General features: G+C 48.8%; 1 protein-coding gene across 1 annotated transcript in view; it reads right to left on the reverse strand.

Annotated features, from left to right (window-relative positions):
• nhsl3 (NHS like 3) overlaps positions 1-18,825 on the reverse strand; it is a gene marked incomplete at its 5' end in the record, with an annotated part of 37,593 nt that overhangs the window by 1,523 nt on the left and 17,245 nt on the right. The window contains 7 exon segments of the mRNA XM_079749375.1: positions 216-3,672; positions 3,878-4,060; positions 4,224-4,390; positions 4,506-4,625; positions 5,101-5,248; positions 5,369-5,412; positions 5,963-6,121. Coding sequence (XP_079605501.1) covers positions 216-3,672; positions 3,878-4,060; positions 4,224-4,390; positions 4,506-4,625; positions 5,101-5,248; positions 5,369-5,412; positions 5,963-6,121 — 4,278 coding nt within the window.

Consider the following 18,825-nt stretch of genomic DNA (forward strand, 5'->3'; position numbering starts at 1 on the left):
AAAATTAAGTTGCTATATGTCAAAGAATTTGGATTTTTCTGAGCAGTTTTCACTTGGCCTTAATGTGTTAAGTGGTTGAACTGCCCACTCAAGGCCCTGATATACTTCCAACTGAATTAGTTAGATTACCCCGTTACTGAAAAAATAACGGCTTACCTAACACTGTTCTTTTGAACGGCATTATTACAAACACTGCTGATAGGTCGATAACTTACTTGTCGTTTCTGTCGAAGATATTCCGTGTCCTTCAGGTGGTGCGGTAGCTCCTCCTCCATTTTCTCCCGTGTTCTCCTCCGTTCTTAATTCTCGATGGTTTGCACGAGCGGGGCTTCCGTGCGCTGGTTTCTTGGCCACTGGTGGTGGGACTTTATCCCACTTCACCTCCCCGTTGTGTACAGTGGCGTCTTTGGTTCGTTCCGTGACCAGCATCAGCTCGGCCGCCAGGCTCTGCTTCAGGCTGGCGTGGGCTTCGGCAGAGGACGCCGTCCCGATCACGACCTTTTTTGTGCTCTTGGAGAAGATGAAGCTGGCGGTGGAGGCCGAGGACCTGAGTGGGTCAAAGGTCCCTGATTCACAGAGGCCGCTACTCATCGGCAATCGGGAACCAAGTCTGGAGGGCAGGCAGTCCCTCGAAGACATCGCCGCGGTCTTCATGCGGATGGCCTCCTGTAGCCGCATTGAGGGGGAGTGAAGAGTGACCGCAGACGTTTTCGCTGTGTGTGTTGATTTGTAAGACAATGACTTGCGAACAGGCTTTTGGGGAGTGGTTTGCTGCCCTGAGGTTGGGACAGGGCAGTTGTCCTGGGCAGACTTAAGCCCCTCGTTCGAGGGCATGTTATGGTCTTCCGTTTGGCTGGCACTCATTTCATCTTCAGCCATGCTGACCGTTCTGAGGCGAACCATCTGAAGCAAGGAAGGCGTGACAAGTGGGATGTTAGCGTCCTCTTTGGGAATGGGTACGCTTTTGTGGCGTGAAAGGATTTCTTTGCTCCTTGTGTCTCTGTTTGCTTGACTCGGCTGCCTTCTGAAATTGACACCGGGATATTTGTTTTCGGCTGGTGGAGAAGGGGCTTGAGGGATAATCACTGGAGGTGAAAATGGGGCACTGTTATGAGCCTCCGTTGGAGCAGATAAAAGTGCAGGGGAAGCACTGCTCAAGGGCACTAGATTAGGGTTTGACAGTGGTATCTCTGAAGGTGTTATCAGTGGAAGAGTGGGGGAAGCCTCCTTTGGAGTAGGTGGCACATCCTCTGGCAGAGTCAAAACGTCCTGTAACAGTTTGTGTGGGGCATCCAAGTCAGTGCAGTTAATGTCACGACATGTCACAGCCCCCTCTAGCGTTCTCCTTTTTTCATCTGCAGGCATATTGACAGACATAACTTCTTCTTCGTCCTTTTGCCCTTCCCTACTGCAGGAATTTTCTGTCGTTGGTTGAGCATCTTCTAAAGCTGCGCCTGGTTGCTCTGGGCCCTTTGTGGCCGCGATGCATCCGTGGATCACGTCTGGCGGAACTTCCGTCACGAACGGCGGAGGTGGAGGGAAGTCCACTTCATCTCCTCCTTCAAAGCCCATGTCCCCTTCTAGAGGAGGTGGAGGAGGTGGTGGCCAACAGGTCTCGACGGTGTGGGCCTCCTCCTGTACTCCTTCTAACACCACTGAGGATGGGAGGGATATTGGCGAGGGAGGTGTCTTTCTGGAGGGAGGAGGTGTGGGGTGGTAGGCAGGGGGTGGGGAAGGAGGAGGCGAGCCCTTGTCGACTTTCTTCATAGCGTTGGGGGTTGTTTCGGTCAGTGTCTGCATGGGTGCGAGTGTTTCCTCCTCACTGGGACTGACTTGAATGTCAGGCTGTGGTGCAGGTGTGGGATCCTGCCTGGGAACAACATCGTCTCTCACATCACTACATTCTGTCTGCTGCTGCAGTGGTTCTTCTATCGGCATCCTTCTTGATAACAATTCATCCTTGATTGTTCCTGGTGCTGTGGTTTTCTTCATGACAGGAGGCGGCTGCTTCTTCATTGTCTTCTCCTGCCTTTCCGTGTCCTTTGTTGCTGGGCTGCTACTCTGCTCCTCCCATTGGACATCTGTTGTTGGATCTACTTCCTCTGGGGCTGAACAGCTTCCTGCTTTGCTATCAAGCACCTTGGTAACAGTCTCCAAAATGTCCTCTAACAGGGACTTCTCATGGGGGACTGCTTCGTGGCTTTCTGGTGCTTGCATGACATCCACAGTGATGGCCCCATGGTTGGCTTCAGCCTGCATTTCCGTCGTCTGTGAGGAGCATGTCTTTGTGGACACTGGTCTACTGCTGTATGAGGGAGGTCCAAGAAGGAGCTCCACGCTGCGTTTGTTGTGAGCCCACACGTCAGGGGGTGGGGCACATGGAGCTTTGACCTTCGGAGGCGGGGGGATGTTGAACACCTCTCGGTCGGCAAACGAAGGAGAAAAACAAACTTGTGTGAACTTCTCGGTCAAAGGCAGCGAGTCCTGCTGAGCTGTACAGGGGATATTGACTGAGACCTCTTGATTGGTTGGATCAGAGGAAGTAGACGAGAGAGAGGTGAGGGAGGATGAGGGAGAGGCTGGCGATGATGAGGCCCGAGATCCAGATCGTTCTGGCTTGACTGGTCTTTTCTTCTGTTTGTCGGGCGATGTCGGAGAGATCCCTTTTGGGGAGAGAGTTGGGGTGCCACTCCTACTGGAGTAGCCACTGGAAGGGGACATGGTCCTTTCAGAGTTGCTCCCCTCTGAGCGAGTCTTCTGTAGGGAGGAAGAGGATACTGATGGGGGGTTTGACGGTTCTCCAACCCCACTATTAGAGTAGGGAAAAGGGTTTAAGGAACCGGAGGATTCTGATGATGTGACCTCATTCCTAGAACTGGGAACAGCGACCGAGATGGATTGAGGCTCTTCCTTAGTGCTTTCAGAAACTACGCACTGAATATCGGTCTGTGATGGCACATTTTCAGCGCTCGCTGTCACAGAGTCGATAGGATCTTTGATAACCAGTGGGTGTTTTGAGTTCTTCCTCACCTTATTACCATGCAGAGAGTTGGTTCTCTGCGGGGGTGCTGGCGGCAGCTTGGTCTTCACAACAGATAGATTACGAATGAAGGAATGACTGCACCTCATGTCTTCCCCACCAGACACCGACCCCGAAGCTTCACAGTCCGACCCCTGGCCCATACTGGGGCTCCCGGGGTTGTCACTGGGGCTGCTCAGCCAGCTCATTGAGCTGCACACGCTCACGTGGTCTTGGCCTCCATTGGGCTCTGATGAAGGGCTGCCCTGCACCGTGAGCCTGACCATCGTCTGTGAGTTCACCACCTCTCCACTCTGCTTTGTGGAGTGTGTGTTGGTCGCCGTCGTAGTCATCTCCGAAGACGACCGAGACTGGCTGCAGTTTGACTCCATCACGGTTGAGGATGTCTGGGAGTTGTCGGCGTTGCCGTCACCGTCGGACCGCCGTGAAGAGACGGGGCTCACCGATGAGTCCGCAGACGTGAGACTGCTCTTGCTCACTGCTCGACCACTACCTCCCTGGAGGCCCAGGCCGCCGAGGGGTCGGCCTCCACAGCGGTTGATCTGGATGACCTCGACGGAGGCTGGCAGCACAGCGTTGGGGATGATCTTAGACAAGTAGGTGGCTTGGGGTGAAATGGACATCACCGGACCCTAGATGACATGGGAAGGACATTAGGAATATCGTAGGAAATCAATTCTCATGGGTTAGTACGTGTTTTCACTACAACAAAATGTACTCAACTGTATGCATTATTATCATAGAATCAATAATCGATAATTACAAAGGAATGCAGGATATTTTAGGCAATGAGCTCAAATCCCATTGAAATCAAATCCGCCAACTTTGCTGTGTCACCTGGGGCTCATGGAGGAAGCTGAATGCCGAGCAGGAAGTGGTAATGCCAGGCACAGCGAGAGACTTGGGTCTCTGGCTGATGGTTGTCATGAGATGGTAGCCAGGGTCCTGGGGGTTTGAGGGCTGCTCCTCCTGGTACACTGCCTGGAGGTGCTTCCTCAGAAGCTGGTCCTCTCTGGACACCTGCTTACCAAAAATGGGTAGAAGTCAAGGGTAGACCCATTTGTTAGTTTACCGAAAAATGTGTAATGTCAAGAGTGTGAGCTCAATCATTAACCATTCCGATTGGCGGTATTGACATTTGATTATCGCAAGGGTGAATAAAGTCATTACGGGCAAACCTCACCTCGAGATCTGATAGGTTTACCCTTGCTCCCTCCTGATTGGCTACTGGAGTCTCTCCGTTGATAGTCGGGATGACGAGGACTCCTGATAGGCCGTCGTGGCCCTGCGTGTCGCCATTGGTGAGGTTGGGAGACACGATGGGCTGGAACGTAGAGCTCCTCTGTTGTGCTGAAGGGGGGGGATTGAGGGACGATGAGTAAGAGCAGAGGAACATTACACCCCTATGTATGTTGTTGATTTCCGTTGGATGTCTCTAAAGGTCCCTTAAGGGTTGAGTACTTACCAATCTCCCTCTGGACCTGCTGGGGTATACCCATGATGGTGGTCCTTCTGCTCTTCTTCCTGGTGCTCTTGTCTGGTTTCTTTAGGGTCTCTGTGCTGTTCAGGGGTTTGAAGGTGGAAGCTGGCAGGGAGGCATAAATGGAGGACATTGTCAATGTTTATTTTCAAATGTTTTTAATTTACAATAGGAAACTTCTATGACAGATTACAAAACAGCCAATTGTTTTGAGCTGAAATCTCTGTTTTTGGGGATGGTTTTAATCTGAGTGACAGTTCGCCCCTGCTCCTCCCCTAGGCCCAACCGCTGACAGCTGCTAGTCCTTCCCCCTTCCAGGTGTTTCTGTTTCTCTCTAATTACCCCAGGTGTTTCTCCCGTCCCATTAGTGCTCTGCAGCAGATACGTCTGTCATTTAGTTTGCCCTCTGTTAGTTTGTCTTGTCTGTTAAAGTCTGTTCTTTTGAGGCTGTAATTTGGGATCCAAGCTCTGAACTTTCACAGATAGGTGCACTAGCTGTTACACACACACACGCGCGCGCGCGCGCACACACACACACACACACACACACACACACACACACACACACACACACACACACCTTGTCTGGTGAGCACAGGTCTGGTGGAGGTGGCCGAAGCAGTGCTTAGTGTGGTGACTGAATTCCCGGCGATGATTCCTCCGTGCACCGGGGAACAGCCGCTGTCCAGGGAGTAGAGGTCCTGCTCAGGTCGGAGAGTGTTGGAGGACTGGGGGGGGGGGGCAAACACAAGCAGATTAACCTGCTGTTTAGTGTTAGAGGTTGGGATGCGCTGGGGGCTGGATGGGTGCAGTTCAATGACTTCCTTTAATATTCAAATAATGCTTACGGAAACACTTTGATCATCAGGGAAGCTTCCATCGATGTGATGTTCTGTGGGAGCCGCAGAAAGTAGGACACACGTCAGGGAACTTCCTGAGCTCACCCTCTGGGCTCATCAATACTGCATTTCGTATATTATACAACATGTATTACCACGAAAACACACGTAAAGCCCATGTTCATGTATACGGTTACATGTGTGCAGTGCATTTTGTTCATGCATGATTGGCTCTGGGTGCTGTTGGTTCTGGTGGACCTATGTCCCTTCTTTTTCACACTGGGGGCTTCTACTCCTGCAGTGTGTATGTGTATGTGTGGGAGAGAGAGAGAGAGAGAGAGAGAGAGAGAGAGAGAGAGAGATAGGGAGAGGGAGAGAGAGAGAGAGAGGGAGAGAGAGAGATAGGGAGAGGGAGAGAGAGAGAGAGAAGGAGAGAGGGAGAGAGAGAGAGAGAGAGAGAGAGAGAGAGAGAAAGAGAGGGAGAGAGAGAGAGGGAGAGGGAGAGAGAGAGAGAGAGAGAGAGAGAGAGAGAGAGAGAGAGAGAGAGCGAGAGAGAGAGAGATGCTCGGTGCAGACTGGTGGGTGCTGGTGGTTCTGGCGGACCTTCCTGCTGCAGGATCTTGAGGCCCTCCTGGGCCTCGGTGTGCAGGTCCTCCAGATAGCGGGAGCGGTTTCCCTCGATGAATACGTTCTCCGGGTAATGCTGGGAGGCCCGGTAGTGGACCGACAGCCCCTTCTGCTCCTCATGCCTTTTGGGGCCGGCTGTGGAGGGGGGGCGGGGGGGGAGAAAGGACCTGTTACTCACTTTATGTTTTGTATACATGAGGACAAGAGCAGAGTTGCGTTGCGTAATGTTTTGGTACTTAATGTTAAGTAGTGGAGTCTAGCACTGATCTCTCTCTGTCTCTGTCTCTCTCTTTCACCTGCCGACATCCTTGATCCACATCTACATCCAACAATTTCCATGTTTAACATCATGCTTTCGATTGGACAGAGTTTGGAGTGGTCCTGTTTGATAAATGGAACCTCGGACAGCATACACTGACGACTACAATGATGACTTGTTCATCAGTACATGAAAATTCAGCTGGAGTTGGGCATTCACATTCCATGTGCAACTATGACACAGCATAGGATGTGCTCTTGTGTACAAGTTTGACACAGCACACACTTCCAATCCCTTCCAACGGCCAGCGGGCCGGGCAGACAACCCCCCCGGCATAGCAAAGCTAAGGCTAATCTTCTGTCTCTTTCTATCTCTCTCTCATTCATGCAAGGGATACTAATAGTATAATCTGGATTGGGCTGATCTTAAGACCCCGTAGTATCTCTTCTGGGTGGGTACAGTCGCCCTGGAATAAGCACTGGAATAAACAGGCCAAAAGTTGTGGCTTGAGGTCAAGTACAGAAAAATAACACCAGTCCAATATCTAGTGTGCAACAGGAAATGTCTGTTCAAAACCATCTTATCGCTAATATGGTGTTGTGTGGTCCAAAATGGTTGGGGGACCTCCATAGAGTGGATCATCAAATCTCAAGTCAAACTCCAGACTAGGATGGTTACTCTGGGGTCCCGGTATAGGATTTCTCCCTTGGAGACCGCCACCTATGGAAGACACCTGTTTGAGAGGCACTGGAACAGTTCAGCCCTTCTCTTCCTAGTGGCCGACGAAAGGTTGGCAAAAAGGAGTCCTATTTCCCTTCTTTCTCACACTGGGGCTCCTACTCCTGCTGTGTGTGTGTGTGTGTCAGGGAGAGAGAGAGACAGTCTGTGTACAAGTAACAGGTATACCCCTCTTGGTCCCATTCACACAAGTTAGTAAAAGCCGACCAGTTTCCCCCGAGACACAATGCCCCTGTCATCACCAAGTGGGATACTTTGAAGCAGAATACAGTCGGTTATTTCACCTGAACACAACAACACTGAGTACCAGACTTCATTGAGTATATGCTTCATTTAACATTCACAACACAGTCTACAAAACTACTGTTGACTGTAATGAGAGAGAGACCCTCGTTCTGTTAAGATTGGGGAAACCCCCCCGGGACCCCCAGAAGGATTTTAGGGTAATCAGGAGCCGGGGCGAGGCTCTCGGATAGCCCGACTGCGGAGTCAGAAAGCTGCTTATCCTATTAGAGGGCGACCCCTGAATACCCCCACAGCACTAATCCTCTCCCGGCACCGTTGAGCCTCGACAGTCGCTGACTCCCCTGTGTCTGTGTGTCTATGCTTATCTATCTGTGTGTGTGTGTGTGTGTGTGTGTGTGTGCGTGCGTGCGTGTGTGTGTGTGCGCGTGTGTGTGTGCGCGTGTGTGTGTCCATGTGTTACCAAGACGCAGACAGATGGAGACGCACAGCATCATTATCTACAAAGATTCTAAATCAGGACCCGGTCTCACAATGGATGAGCAAACTACACCGCTGATATACTACTGCAAAATCGTGAAGTTGGAATAAGCGAATCAAGCAGTACATTCACTTTAACAAGCACTCAACAAGAAACCAACATTTCAAAGACGCTGTATTGCAAGTCACATCAGTAAAAGTTCCCTTTGAAAACATAATGACTCTGTGCTATTCCTGCACCACAAAAGCCTGCACTCACCCTTCCTCTTGAAGACAGAGAGCAAGGACTTGATGCTGTTCTTCAGGTAGACCACCATGTCTACATCATCGGCATGGCACAAACAAAAATGAAAGAATCCTATTTTAGTCGCTCTCGCAGAAAAATGGCCCCTCGACCGGGGGTGTTGCGAGGATCAACACGTTGATGTGAATAATTTCAGGGGGAGGTCAGCTGCAGAGAAAGAGGACTACCGCCACACAGACAGGGTCCAAAACTCTCAAGAAAGTTCCAATCTTGCAATGTCTGGGGTATCACAAGTGCACAAGCGCACGCTCAACAAGCCCTCCTGCCAACCTGTCCCAGCTGCCTTATCCCTAGCTCGCTTGCCCTCCTCCTCCTCCTCCTCCTCCTCCTCCTCCTCCTTTTCTCTCTCCTGTTCTGCCACGTTTCGCCTCCATCCCTATCCACCGTCGGAACTCCCCCAGTCTATTGTCAGACGACGTGCTCTCCAATACGTGCCCCCCCCCCCCCCCCCCCCCCCCCCCCCCCCTCACATAACCTCATCCCTGGAGTGGTGTGCTTGTCACAGTGTGGCTTTCACTCAAGAGACACAGCCCCGCCCCCTCCCCCTGCCTACCACCAGCCCCCACAACCCCCCAAACGCCAACACCCCCCAATAGGGGGTCCTTCCAACAGGACCGGCTGAGTCGGTATTGTTGGCTGGAAATGCAAATCATTAAACCTCCAATGCGATCACTAATGATAATAGATGATTGCATTATTGAATTTGCCGCCTGTCACTCAGTAAAAAGAAAACGGTTCCATTTTATTATTTTCCCTCAGTTATCCCCAAAGATATCCACCCCTATGTAAAGCTTTCAGAACTTGTTCCATAACTTTTCCCTTTGATCTCTCCTTCCGTCTTTTTGTAACAGTTCCATCGGCCAGCACAAATAAAACAGCCGTCCCCCGCGCACATTCTCAGAGCTTACAGAGATCTGCACTCTCCAAATAAAACATAAACAAGGAGTGATTTCCTGTTTCCTCTGGAATCACTTATATTCCCCTACTTGGGTTCACCTCTTCATCTCCCTTTACATCTGTCCTCCCACCAGCCATCATCTCACTATTCCCTCTGCTTTTCATCTTTTGCTTTATGAGTGTGTCAGACTTGGGCCCTGTGGACACGGAGGTCTAGCTGCGGCTATAAATACTCCCCGCGACCCTGGGGTCACCTCGTCCTCTGTCATTCGTCATCGTACCGTCTCTCCCGGTGGCGTGTGCCTGGGCCGGCGTGTTATGCAAGCATGCACATGTTTTGGTGTGGATGGTATCCCTGCCTGTCACACGGGAGACCACGGCTCAAGACAAGTGTTTTTTATGGGGGGCGAGATAGCGTTCTCGGTTCAAGCCCTAATAATTCCAGTCTTTGAGCGAGTCGGTCTTTCTTTGGGTCATGATTTGATATTTTGGATAAAAGCGTTGCTAAATAGTAATAATAGTTACAAATTTTGTGAAGGAGGCGGCTATATTCGAATGAAATGGTCTGATGCAAATAACCACAATGTTGCTTTCTGAAAAAAGATTTATTCATCTTTCTAATGGGATTGCCAGGGGGTCCCTGGCACACCCAGACCAGCTGTAGTGTCACGCAGTTAAAGCACTTAACCCTCAACCACACATCCACCATCAGTGTCTTCCATGCCATTCAACCCCACCCTGGGCCTCAAAGGCCCTGGGATAGGGAAACAGTAGAAAGACGACCGGCTGGCTACAACTCAATGCCCTGGGCCAGACAGGGCCTACTGGCATCGGGTCAATGGTTGTGGGTAAGCGTGTGTTGTTGTGTGTGTGTGTGTGTGTGTGTGTGTGTGTGTGGGTAAGCGTGTGTTGCTGTGTGTGTGTGTGTGTGTGTGTGTGTGTGCGTGTGTGTGTGTGTGTGTGTGTGTGTGTGTTGTTTGGTGGTCTTTGCATTCCCTGGGCTTCACGAGAGCAGCTTTACACACAGGGTGAACCATGGCAAGAGATTAACCTCCCAATGGCTCAACCTGTCCGTCTAATTTACAGCCCGTACCTCCGGATGCTTTGCTAACCTCTCACAACGCTACACTACCCCACCTCTCTCTCTCTCTGCCGTCTACACTACGTTTCTTTCATTAAAAAAGAAAATCGCTGAAACTCAGCGGGGGAATAAATTCATGTAAATCACGGGACAAGTGTTTTTGATTACTTGATAATGTGCGTCATTAATCACTTGCTTGTCAGTGAGATGGTTCTTTACAAACCCCGGTATTCACTGCAATAAAAAGCAATCCCTGCCCTTCCAATGTGCTCTCTTCCCCCTCCTGGTCGTGAGCTGATCCATGTTATTTTGGGTTGATCACCCCCTCTTGTTAGCCAAGACCCTCCAGAATAAATATTCATAAGAAGCCCTAAAGAGACACCATCTGGCCTGGGAGAGAGGGCAGAGGGGAGAGAGAGGGGCTTTAAATGCCTTTGAATCGAGACACACATGCAGGCATGCGCACACACACACACACACCTGCACACACGCCAACATGCAAACACACACCCACACACACACACACACACACACACTCACACACTGGCATACTGACATACTGACATAATGGCACAAAGGGACAATTCTACCTCATAAGCAAAATAAACTGCCGAATACTAGAGGCATGTTGCACATGCAGATTCCAAAAAACGTCACTTTCAGTCAAAACCCGTAAGGCCACAGCCACACAAAACAAATTAATGTGTTTCATTTCAAATTATAAACATTGTTGCATTTTGTTGCATTAACTAATATGACTTACGTCTACATTAGTTAATGGAAAAAAAATCCCCTGTATTTTCTGCATTAGATGAAGTAGTTTTTAGTTGTTTGAAGCCAATCAGGATAACAATAAATCATGCTAGTTAACATATCAATGGCCAACGCCTTCCAACATATTGGCCACGAGTGCCATTCGTATGCCCTCCACTAGAGGGTACTATATCAACAGATTCACATACTAGTCTACAAGTCTTAGACTACAAAACACTTGGAGTACAGCTATGGCCCGATAACCACTTTGAAGGTTGCAAGTTGCAATCTCCTGTCCTTAATTTACCCCTCTATTGTGTGAGAGAGATGGAGAGGTGTGTGTGTGTGTGTGTGTGTGTGTGTGTGTGTGTGTGTGTGTGTGTGTGTGTGTGTGTGTGTGTGTGTATGCGTGATGGTGCTTTTCTCCTGCTCTTGTTGTAAAGCCAACCTCTGGTTGTGAACACAGCCAATGGAGCAGAGAAGGCATAATTGTTTGCAAGGCTGTGTGTGTGTCATGTCTGTGTGTGCATGTGCATGTTTGTTTGATAGAAAGAAAGAAAAGGAGTCAGTGTATGATTTATGGAGCGACAGGAGACATTAAAACATGGCCTCTCTAGGGCAGGTGAACTGAAACGTGACAGGCAGTGTAGGACCGTAAAGGACTTGATGACCCAGGGAGGCATGCTGTGCTTCCTCTGCAGGAAACCAAGGATCGATGAAGCCTCCCCACGTCCCCGGGTTGTCTTACCTTCTGACTTACAGCCAGTCCGGGGAACAGAGAGAGAGATATAGCTGGATAGATAAAGAGAGAGAGAGCGAGAGAGAGAGAGAGAGAGGGAGAGGGAGAGAGAGAGAGAGAGAGAGAGAGAGGGAGAGAGAGAGATAGATGGATAGAGAGAGAGAGAGAGAGAGAGAGGGAGAGAGATGGATAGATAGATTGAGAGAGAGAGAGAGAGAGAGAAAGAGCGTGCGACAGAGAGAGACAGAGAGAGAGCGACAGAGAGAGCAAGAGATGGGAGTGTTTTGTTAGCAGAGAATAACAAGCCCTTCACAAACCCTGTGGGATAGATATATCAACCTCTTGTCCTCTTAACTGATATCCTGATGACTCATCGACGACCTCATAATGGTTTAGTTTTTCACGTCGAAAAAGACTGTAGTGACCTAGTTCCCTTACACAACGCCCTATGGATGCACAACGTCTGGCAACGGTTTACCGTCAGCATACCTGGCTGTAAGCGGCAAATGATGCACTAGCTAGAGGCTAGACCGTGGCAATGTGTGTCAGGACAGGGGGAACTAACTCCACTTGTTAGGAGTGGACTGGGGCCATTAGATGAGCAGGCGTTTAACGCTCAACTTCTGCTAGACGTTGTATGTGTTTACCCTGAGGTGCAGCTTGTCACGGCGGCCTGGCCTGGGTTCTCATTGTTGTCAGACACCCTATAGTGTGTGACCTGCAATAGACCTCCAGGACAATAGCGGCTTGTTCTCATGCAGACGGCCCTACAGGCCAAGCTCCCCCCTGCATCTTAGTTTTTGGATGCCTTCCTGTCTGTGTGTGACTTGACACATTCCGGTTGTTACACCCAAAGCTACCTTTTTTTTACTACCTACCTTTTTTGTATCAACCGTAGTTTTCTTAGTACCTCTCTCTCTCTCTCTCTCTCTCTCTCTCTCTCTCTCTCCCCTTGTTTCGTAGCACTACACACCCAGAGGAGATCAGAGATGGGGTTTCATGGGGTGATGACAGTGATGACAGACTGTACAATGATTAACGTCCTCTCCTTGCCCCCAGAGACCTTCTCCATCCTCCCCCTGACACTTCCTGAAAATGTCCACCTCCCCTCCCCTCAGAGAGACCTAACCATCGTCTGCAGGGCACACCAGGGTTTAGGATTCTCTTGCCTTCCTCCTCCTCATACGATCCCAACCTTTCGTTGTTGTTGTTTCTTAACATAAGCTCATGTCACACAGGTGTGGATGATGAATGGGTGCAGCTTTGTGGTTTGTCTGTCTCCACGAGACGTCTAGTAACACCACAACATAGATACACAACAGGACTTATTAGACTAGCCCACAGAGAATATGGGATCAGAGATGTAAGTCTTCTCCCCCTGCCCCCCCGGCCCAGTTAATACTACACTACCACTTTATATGAAGCCAGTCAAGCTTGTAACCATGTCCTGCCACTGCAGCCATAGAATACAAATTAGCGGAAAAGGCAATGAAGTTAATCAGGATTCCGTCATGCATCTGTGTGAGTGTACGAACCTGGGTGTTGAATGTATGTGTGCTTGTGTGTGTGTGTGTGTGTGTGCGCACATGAGTCTTATTGAGTGTTTATGGTTGGTCACATTCCTACCCCTCAACTCGCCAGGCTCTGGCAGTTTTATGACCACCGTTAGAGAGAGAGAGAGAGAGAGAGAGAGAGAGAGAGAGAGAGAGAGAGAGAGGAATAAACTTTATGATAGCATCTAGTTTTCATATTCCTTCTATCCACTATAACACATTACTATATTACTGTCTATAACCTAACTATTTGGACCACAACATTTCTGCACAGTCTGCTAGATGTGGATGGTGCAGGGTTGGCTACTTGTGTGGGTGTGTGTGTGTGTGTGTGTGTGTGTGTGTGTGTGTATGTGTGTGTGTGTGTGTGTGTGCAGCCACATCAGTACACACCTATTAAAACTGAAGCCAAACAGAATCACAACGTGTCCCTGAAATGAACCACTTCAAACCATACAATAGTACAGTGGCGTTCTTCACCGTTGTTTCCAGTTCAAAGCCTGTCCTCATGTGTACATACTGAGGCTCATTGTCCGGCTTGCTGTGTTTGTTTGAAGCCAGAGTTTATTTTGTGTTTTTGATATATATCTCTCTATCTATCTCTTGAAAAAATATAATTCCAATGTTCTTTTGTTCAGGACGAAGTCTTGCTTTGCCGCACCAAACCACAACCACAAACCCAACACCTCCTGACCCCTACCGTTGAGATAATATACAGCATACAGCAGTCATACATCTTCCAGCAAACTAGAGGCAATTATGTATGTGTGTGTGTGTGTGTGTGTGTGTGTGTGTGTGTGTGTGTATGTGTGTGTGTGTGTGTGTGTGTGTGTGTGATTGTGGGTCTGTGTGTGTTGACATTGAGCCAAGGAGTCCTTTGTCTGACCCCGGAAAATTAGAGAGCGCAATAGGGAAGCAGACTCAGAAGCCTTACTCATAGTGCGAGAGTGAGAGAGAGAGAGAGAGAGAGGGGGGGGGGGGAGAGAGAGAGAGAGAGAGAGAGGCCCAGCGATCGCGTAAGGCGTACATTACAGAGACATGGTAACATCTTGGGTGCCTTAAATAGCAGCAGAGAAGACGCCAGCAGCTATTCGGAGCGAGAGCTGCTGTCTCCCCTAATGGCAAGTGGTCTCATTGAACGAGATGGATGTTAATAACCTAATGAGGGGCCCATGGCTTCCGCACAGGCTCCTCCTCTAGAGCAAGAGCGAACTGGTCGTCCGCCCCCAGGTCAGACTTTTACCGCTCCTCGTCGTCTCCTCATCTCCTCCGCTCCGGGGGAGGAGTAAGACGTTTCCCTCCAGAGTAAGACGGATGAATGACAAAGCAGTAATGGAACTGTCTCTGTGTCTCTCCACTTATCTTCTCTGTGTGTTAGGTCTGGGACCTTGGAGCTGGAGGACTAGAGGCTGGTTCTGAAGTGGATATCATCCTGACGGTGTCCTTTGGGAACGCTATTGAGATATATGGAGTGAGGCCGCGTGATATAATAGAATTAGAAGGAGGGAGTGGCTTGGGCCCAGCCTTTAAATGAAGAATAGTGTTGACTTAGTGGCTCGGTGGCTCGAACCATTTAGTGTGCATACCTGGTAAAGGTTGTTGACCCTGGGATCGTGTCGAGAAGATCGTGTCGAGAAGATGTCAATCACCAACGTCAACAATGCCAAAATAATGGCCTTGGTGGATTAACCATGATTACCCATTGACACAGTTGTACTTAAATATAGAAACAATATAACAAGATGTTCTTTGCTTTCCTACTGAAAGGCGGCGAGGATCAAGAGAGCAGTAGCGGGCTGTAGCTCTACGTGGCTCGCCCTGTGGGACATTTGCATCACACCAAACACATTCAGTCCAAACAGACTGTCTTCCAGACACCCTGGCATAGCACAAAGCCACGTTTGTTGACGTGGCTCTCGCAAGTATACATAAACAAAAAACCACAAAAACAAATGTGCAAGTTGCCAAGAATTCCCCCACGTCGATCCGATATAAAAGGATGTGTTACGTGTGCTTTGTGTTTGGATGTGCACGAGAATGCCTGTGAATTGTGCGTGTGAGAGAGTGTGTGTGTGTGTGTGTGTGTGTGTGTGTGTGTGTGTGTGTGTTTCCGTGTGTGCACTGCCCATCATCATCAGCGTGTCAGCGTTAGGGTCAGCAGCTTTTCGGGTTTGTCGCCAGCTGCCGCTAAACTGAGCAGATAAAGCCACCCTGTCACCCCCTCTCCCTGGCACAGGGCGGCTAGCCACAGCTAGCCAGCCGCTAGGCAATCCTCGGGTGAAAAGAAGGCTGCGTGGTCGGACACCAGCGGCTGTGCCAAGCTAGCAGCGGTTCACAGAGAGACTTATAAACGTACTGAGGCCATCTGTCTGGCCTGGTGAGAGGTGGCTGCTGGACAGGCCATGCCACTCCAAGTCACCCACAGTAGGCCTCCAAAGTCCAAGGTCGTCAGGAGGACTGTTATGGAATTAACGCCACAGACCACGTGTCAGAGTGTTCAGCAGTTTTCACTCATGAAAAACAATGTCAATTTCTGAGAGACATGTTTTTTGAGCAACTGAGTTTTAAACAAAGTTTAAAAGTTTGAAACATATACGGCTATTGAAAATTCATCGAATTGCTGTTTGTCTTTCTGTGTGTTTGTGCACTTGAGTGTCTATGTGTGTGTGTGTGTGTGTGTGTGTGTATGTGTGTGTGTGTGTATGTGTGTTTGTGTGTGCCTGTATGTGCGTATATGTGTGTGTGTATGTGTGTGTGTCCGTCTGTATGGGGTGATGCACACAGGCAGATCTACATTAGGCAGTCACACAACAGTGTGGTCGTCAGGCCTCCTAATGCCCTAACTCAATCAAGGGCCAGATACAGGAAGCCAGTGGGCTGCACCCCATTATGGAGCAAATAAACAGAGGAGTCCTTCATGACAGCCAGCCTTCTGCTCTGCTGCACTGGACAGAGAGCGATGGGAAAGACGGTGACATCGTCTGGGACCAGGGGGGAAGCTTTCAGTTTCAGTCGTCTCCTCCCCACCTCATTGGTTTGCTGATATCATCTGGGGTCTGTCCAATGACCTAATCCCTGTGTGGTTTTTCCGGGGGATTTTGGGGATGTGAGTGTGTGTATTTGAATGTCGTGGTTTTCTTGGCTGGTAGGTAATGTCCAGCTATGGTGGGTGGAGTTTTTTGTGAAAATACTAGTGGCATACGAGTATGGTTGTACTTGTGGAAGGGCTAGTGAACATACGGGTGAAATGCTCGGGTAAGAACTATACTGAAAGGACCAGCGGAAATTCAATACAATTCAAACCTTTATTTAATCAAGTACGATTGAGATCAAAATCTCTCGATAGACCTGTGTACATAACTGTATCATGAGAACGTAAAACAAAATGTTTAAGATCTATAAATCAATGATGATATTAATCATAATCTAATAAATAATAATTGCACGTAAAGAAAATAAAAGTAATGTAATAATAATCAATTAAACAAGATAAAAACCATAACAGCTAAATTCAATCAGGATTTTGACTGGATTTCTGAACCAGAACCTCAAAGAACAAATCAGCGTAATTGATTCCAACCTGTATTTCCTGTATGGTGCAAAGAATCTAAAACCAGTTTTTCCCAGATCAGCTTTATTCTAGTCACCTGCTGCACTATTCTGTCCTGTGAGCGGGGATCATGTGTTCCAACTCTCCAGCCAAAATGTGAGCCAATATACAAGCAACATTTTTGGAGTAGCCCTTTATAAATGGGAGGGAGGGAGGGAGAGAGACATGTATAATAGAAGAGAGAGCGGTGGGAGAGAGACATGTATATCAGAAGAGAGAGTGATGTAGGGAGGGAGATAGACATGTATATCAGAAGAGAGAGCGGTGGGAGAGAGACATGTATATCAGAAGAGAGAGTGGCGTAGGGAGGAAGAGAGACATGTATATCAGCAGAGAGAGCGGTGGGAGAGAGAGAGAGCGACATGTTTTTCAGAAACAGAGTGTTGGGAGAGAGACAGGTATATCAGAAGAGAGAGCGGTTGGAGAGAGACCAGTATATCAGTAGAGAGAGCGCTGGGAGAGAGAGAGACATGTTTATCAGAAGAGAGAGTGTTGGGAGAGAGACATGTATATCAGAAGAGAGAGGGCGGCTTAAGGATGGAGAGAGGGTGTGTGTTTCAGGGGGAGGGTGGATGAGTCGTCTTCTCGCTAAGCTCTCCGTGGGGGGAATGGAGGCGAGTGTGAGCTGAGCTCTTCAAAGGAGCGGCAGTGAATCTGCATGGAGCCCCGCTAACAGAAATCAAAAGGGCTCATGTGAGAGGAGGGCGCGGGATGAGTTTTTAATAATCATGTTTTGAGGGCGGCCACGATGCTCTTTCTTGCCCGCCTGCAGCACAGCTCTGAACTCTCGCTTGGCCAAAAAATTTTGTTTACTCAATCCCGCCATTGACTCATTATGATTATAAAGCTACTCCCTCTCTCACTCCCACTACTCCCTTCCCCCACGCTGTTCAATGCGTCACACCTCTACCTCTTTCCTGCTTTTTCATCCCAACCCTATCACACTGGTCAGTGGTCATGTACAGGTGTATGCGTGGGTGTATGTGTAGCTGAGCAGCAGACCCCACACACACACAGACAAGAGAGAGTGAGAAACGATGCCAGGCAAGCCTGCCAAGGTCAAGGAGAGAGCTGCATGAACGTGAGGGAGGAAGAGAGAGAGAGAGAGAGAGATGAAAGTAATATCAAAGGAGAATGAAAGGAGGAGTGTATTATTTCCAATCTTGACTTGGCCTGGCTCATGCTGATTGACATAAAAAATTGCAGATTTTTTAATATTAATTTATGTGCTGGCTGATCATTGTCCAAACCAAGCCATACACTCAGCCATCTTGTCTATGACGGAGAGTCCTGGGCTGGGGTTATCACCCAGGATGAACATGTACAAGTCATCCATCCTATCCTAACAATTTCCACCGGTCCAATGGAATCAACGTGGAGACTACAACGTCATGTTTACCAACGTAATCCACAAAATTTCTGTCCATCACATCATCTCCGTCTTCATATAACTGTGTCAGTGTTTTTGGAGTAACAGGAGCTTGCAAGTACAGTCTCTCTGTATCGTTGCCACCTGTATTTGATAGTGGGCTTATCTTATCCCTGAGGGCCACCTTGGGCCCCTAGTCCCACAGGCACATTAATGGATGTCTATGTGGAGCAGAGAGGCCAGCTGCTGAACTCCCATCCTTGCACAGCCCAGTGCTTCTTTTAACAAGGCGTGCTATTGATACCTTCTCTGTTCCATGGTCAAAACACATCAGGAGGGGGCTTTCTGAAGCGACTAAAGGGCCAACTGTAATATACATATCAGCCCACTTCCTTCCTTCCTTTCTGGGAAATCGTTGAATAATAATATTAATAATCGTGGTGAGGATGAACAGCATGTTGATGAAGATAATGATGATTATAGTGAGTACAGCTTTGAGTCATTGTTTGTGTGTGGCACGCTGTTCGTTTTCTGTGTGTCGAGGAAGTTCCGTTGTATTCGATTGCGAGTAACTGAGTCTGTGTGTGTGTGTGTGTGTGTGTGTGTGTGTGTGTGTGTGTAATGAGTAAGGGTTTCAATGTGGTTTCATCCCATTAGACTCAGCTGACTGCTCTATAAATAGATTCCAAATAGATTTAAATTAGAGGAGAGCATCCGATTCATTACACACACACACACATACACACACACACACACACACACACACACACACACGAGTACATATGATTATGTTGATGGAATTACAGAAATAAA

Source organism: Pollachius pollachius (genome assembly GCF_949987615.1).
Source record: "Pollachius pollachius genome assembly, chromosome: 13".
Classification (NCBI taxonomy): Eukaryota; Metazoa; Chordata; class Actinopteri; order Gadiformes; family Gadidae; genus Pollachius; species Pollachius pollachius.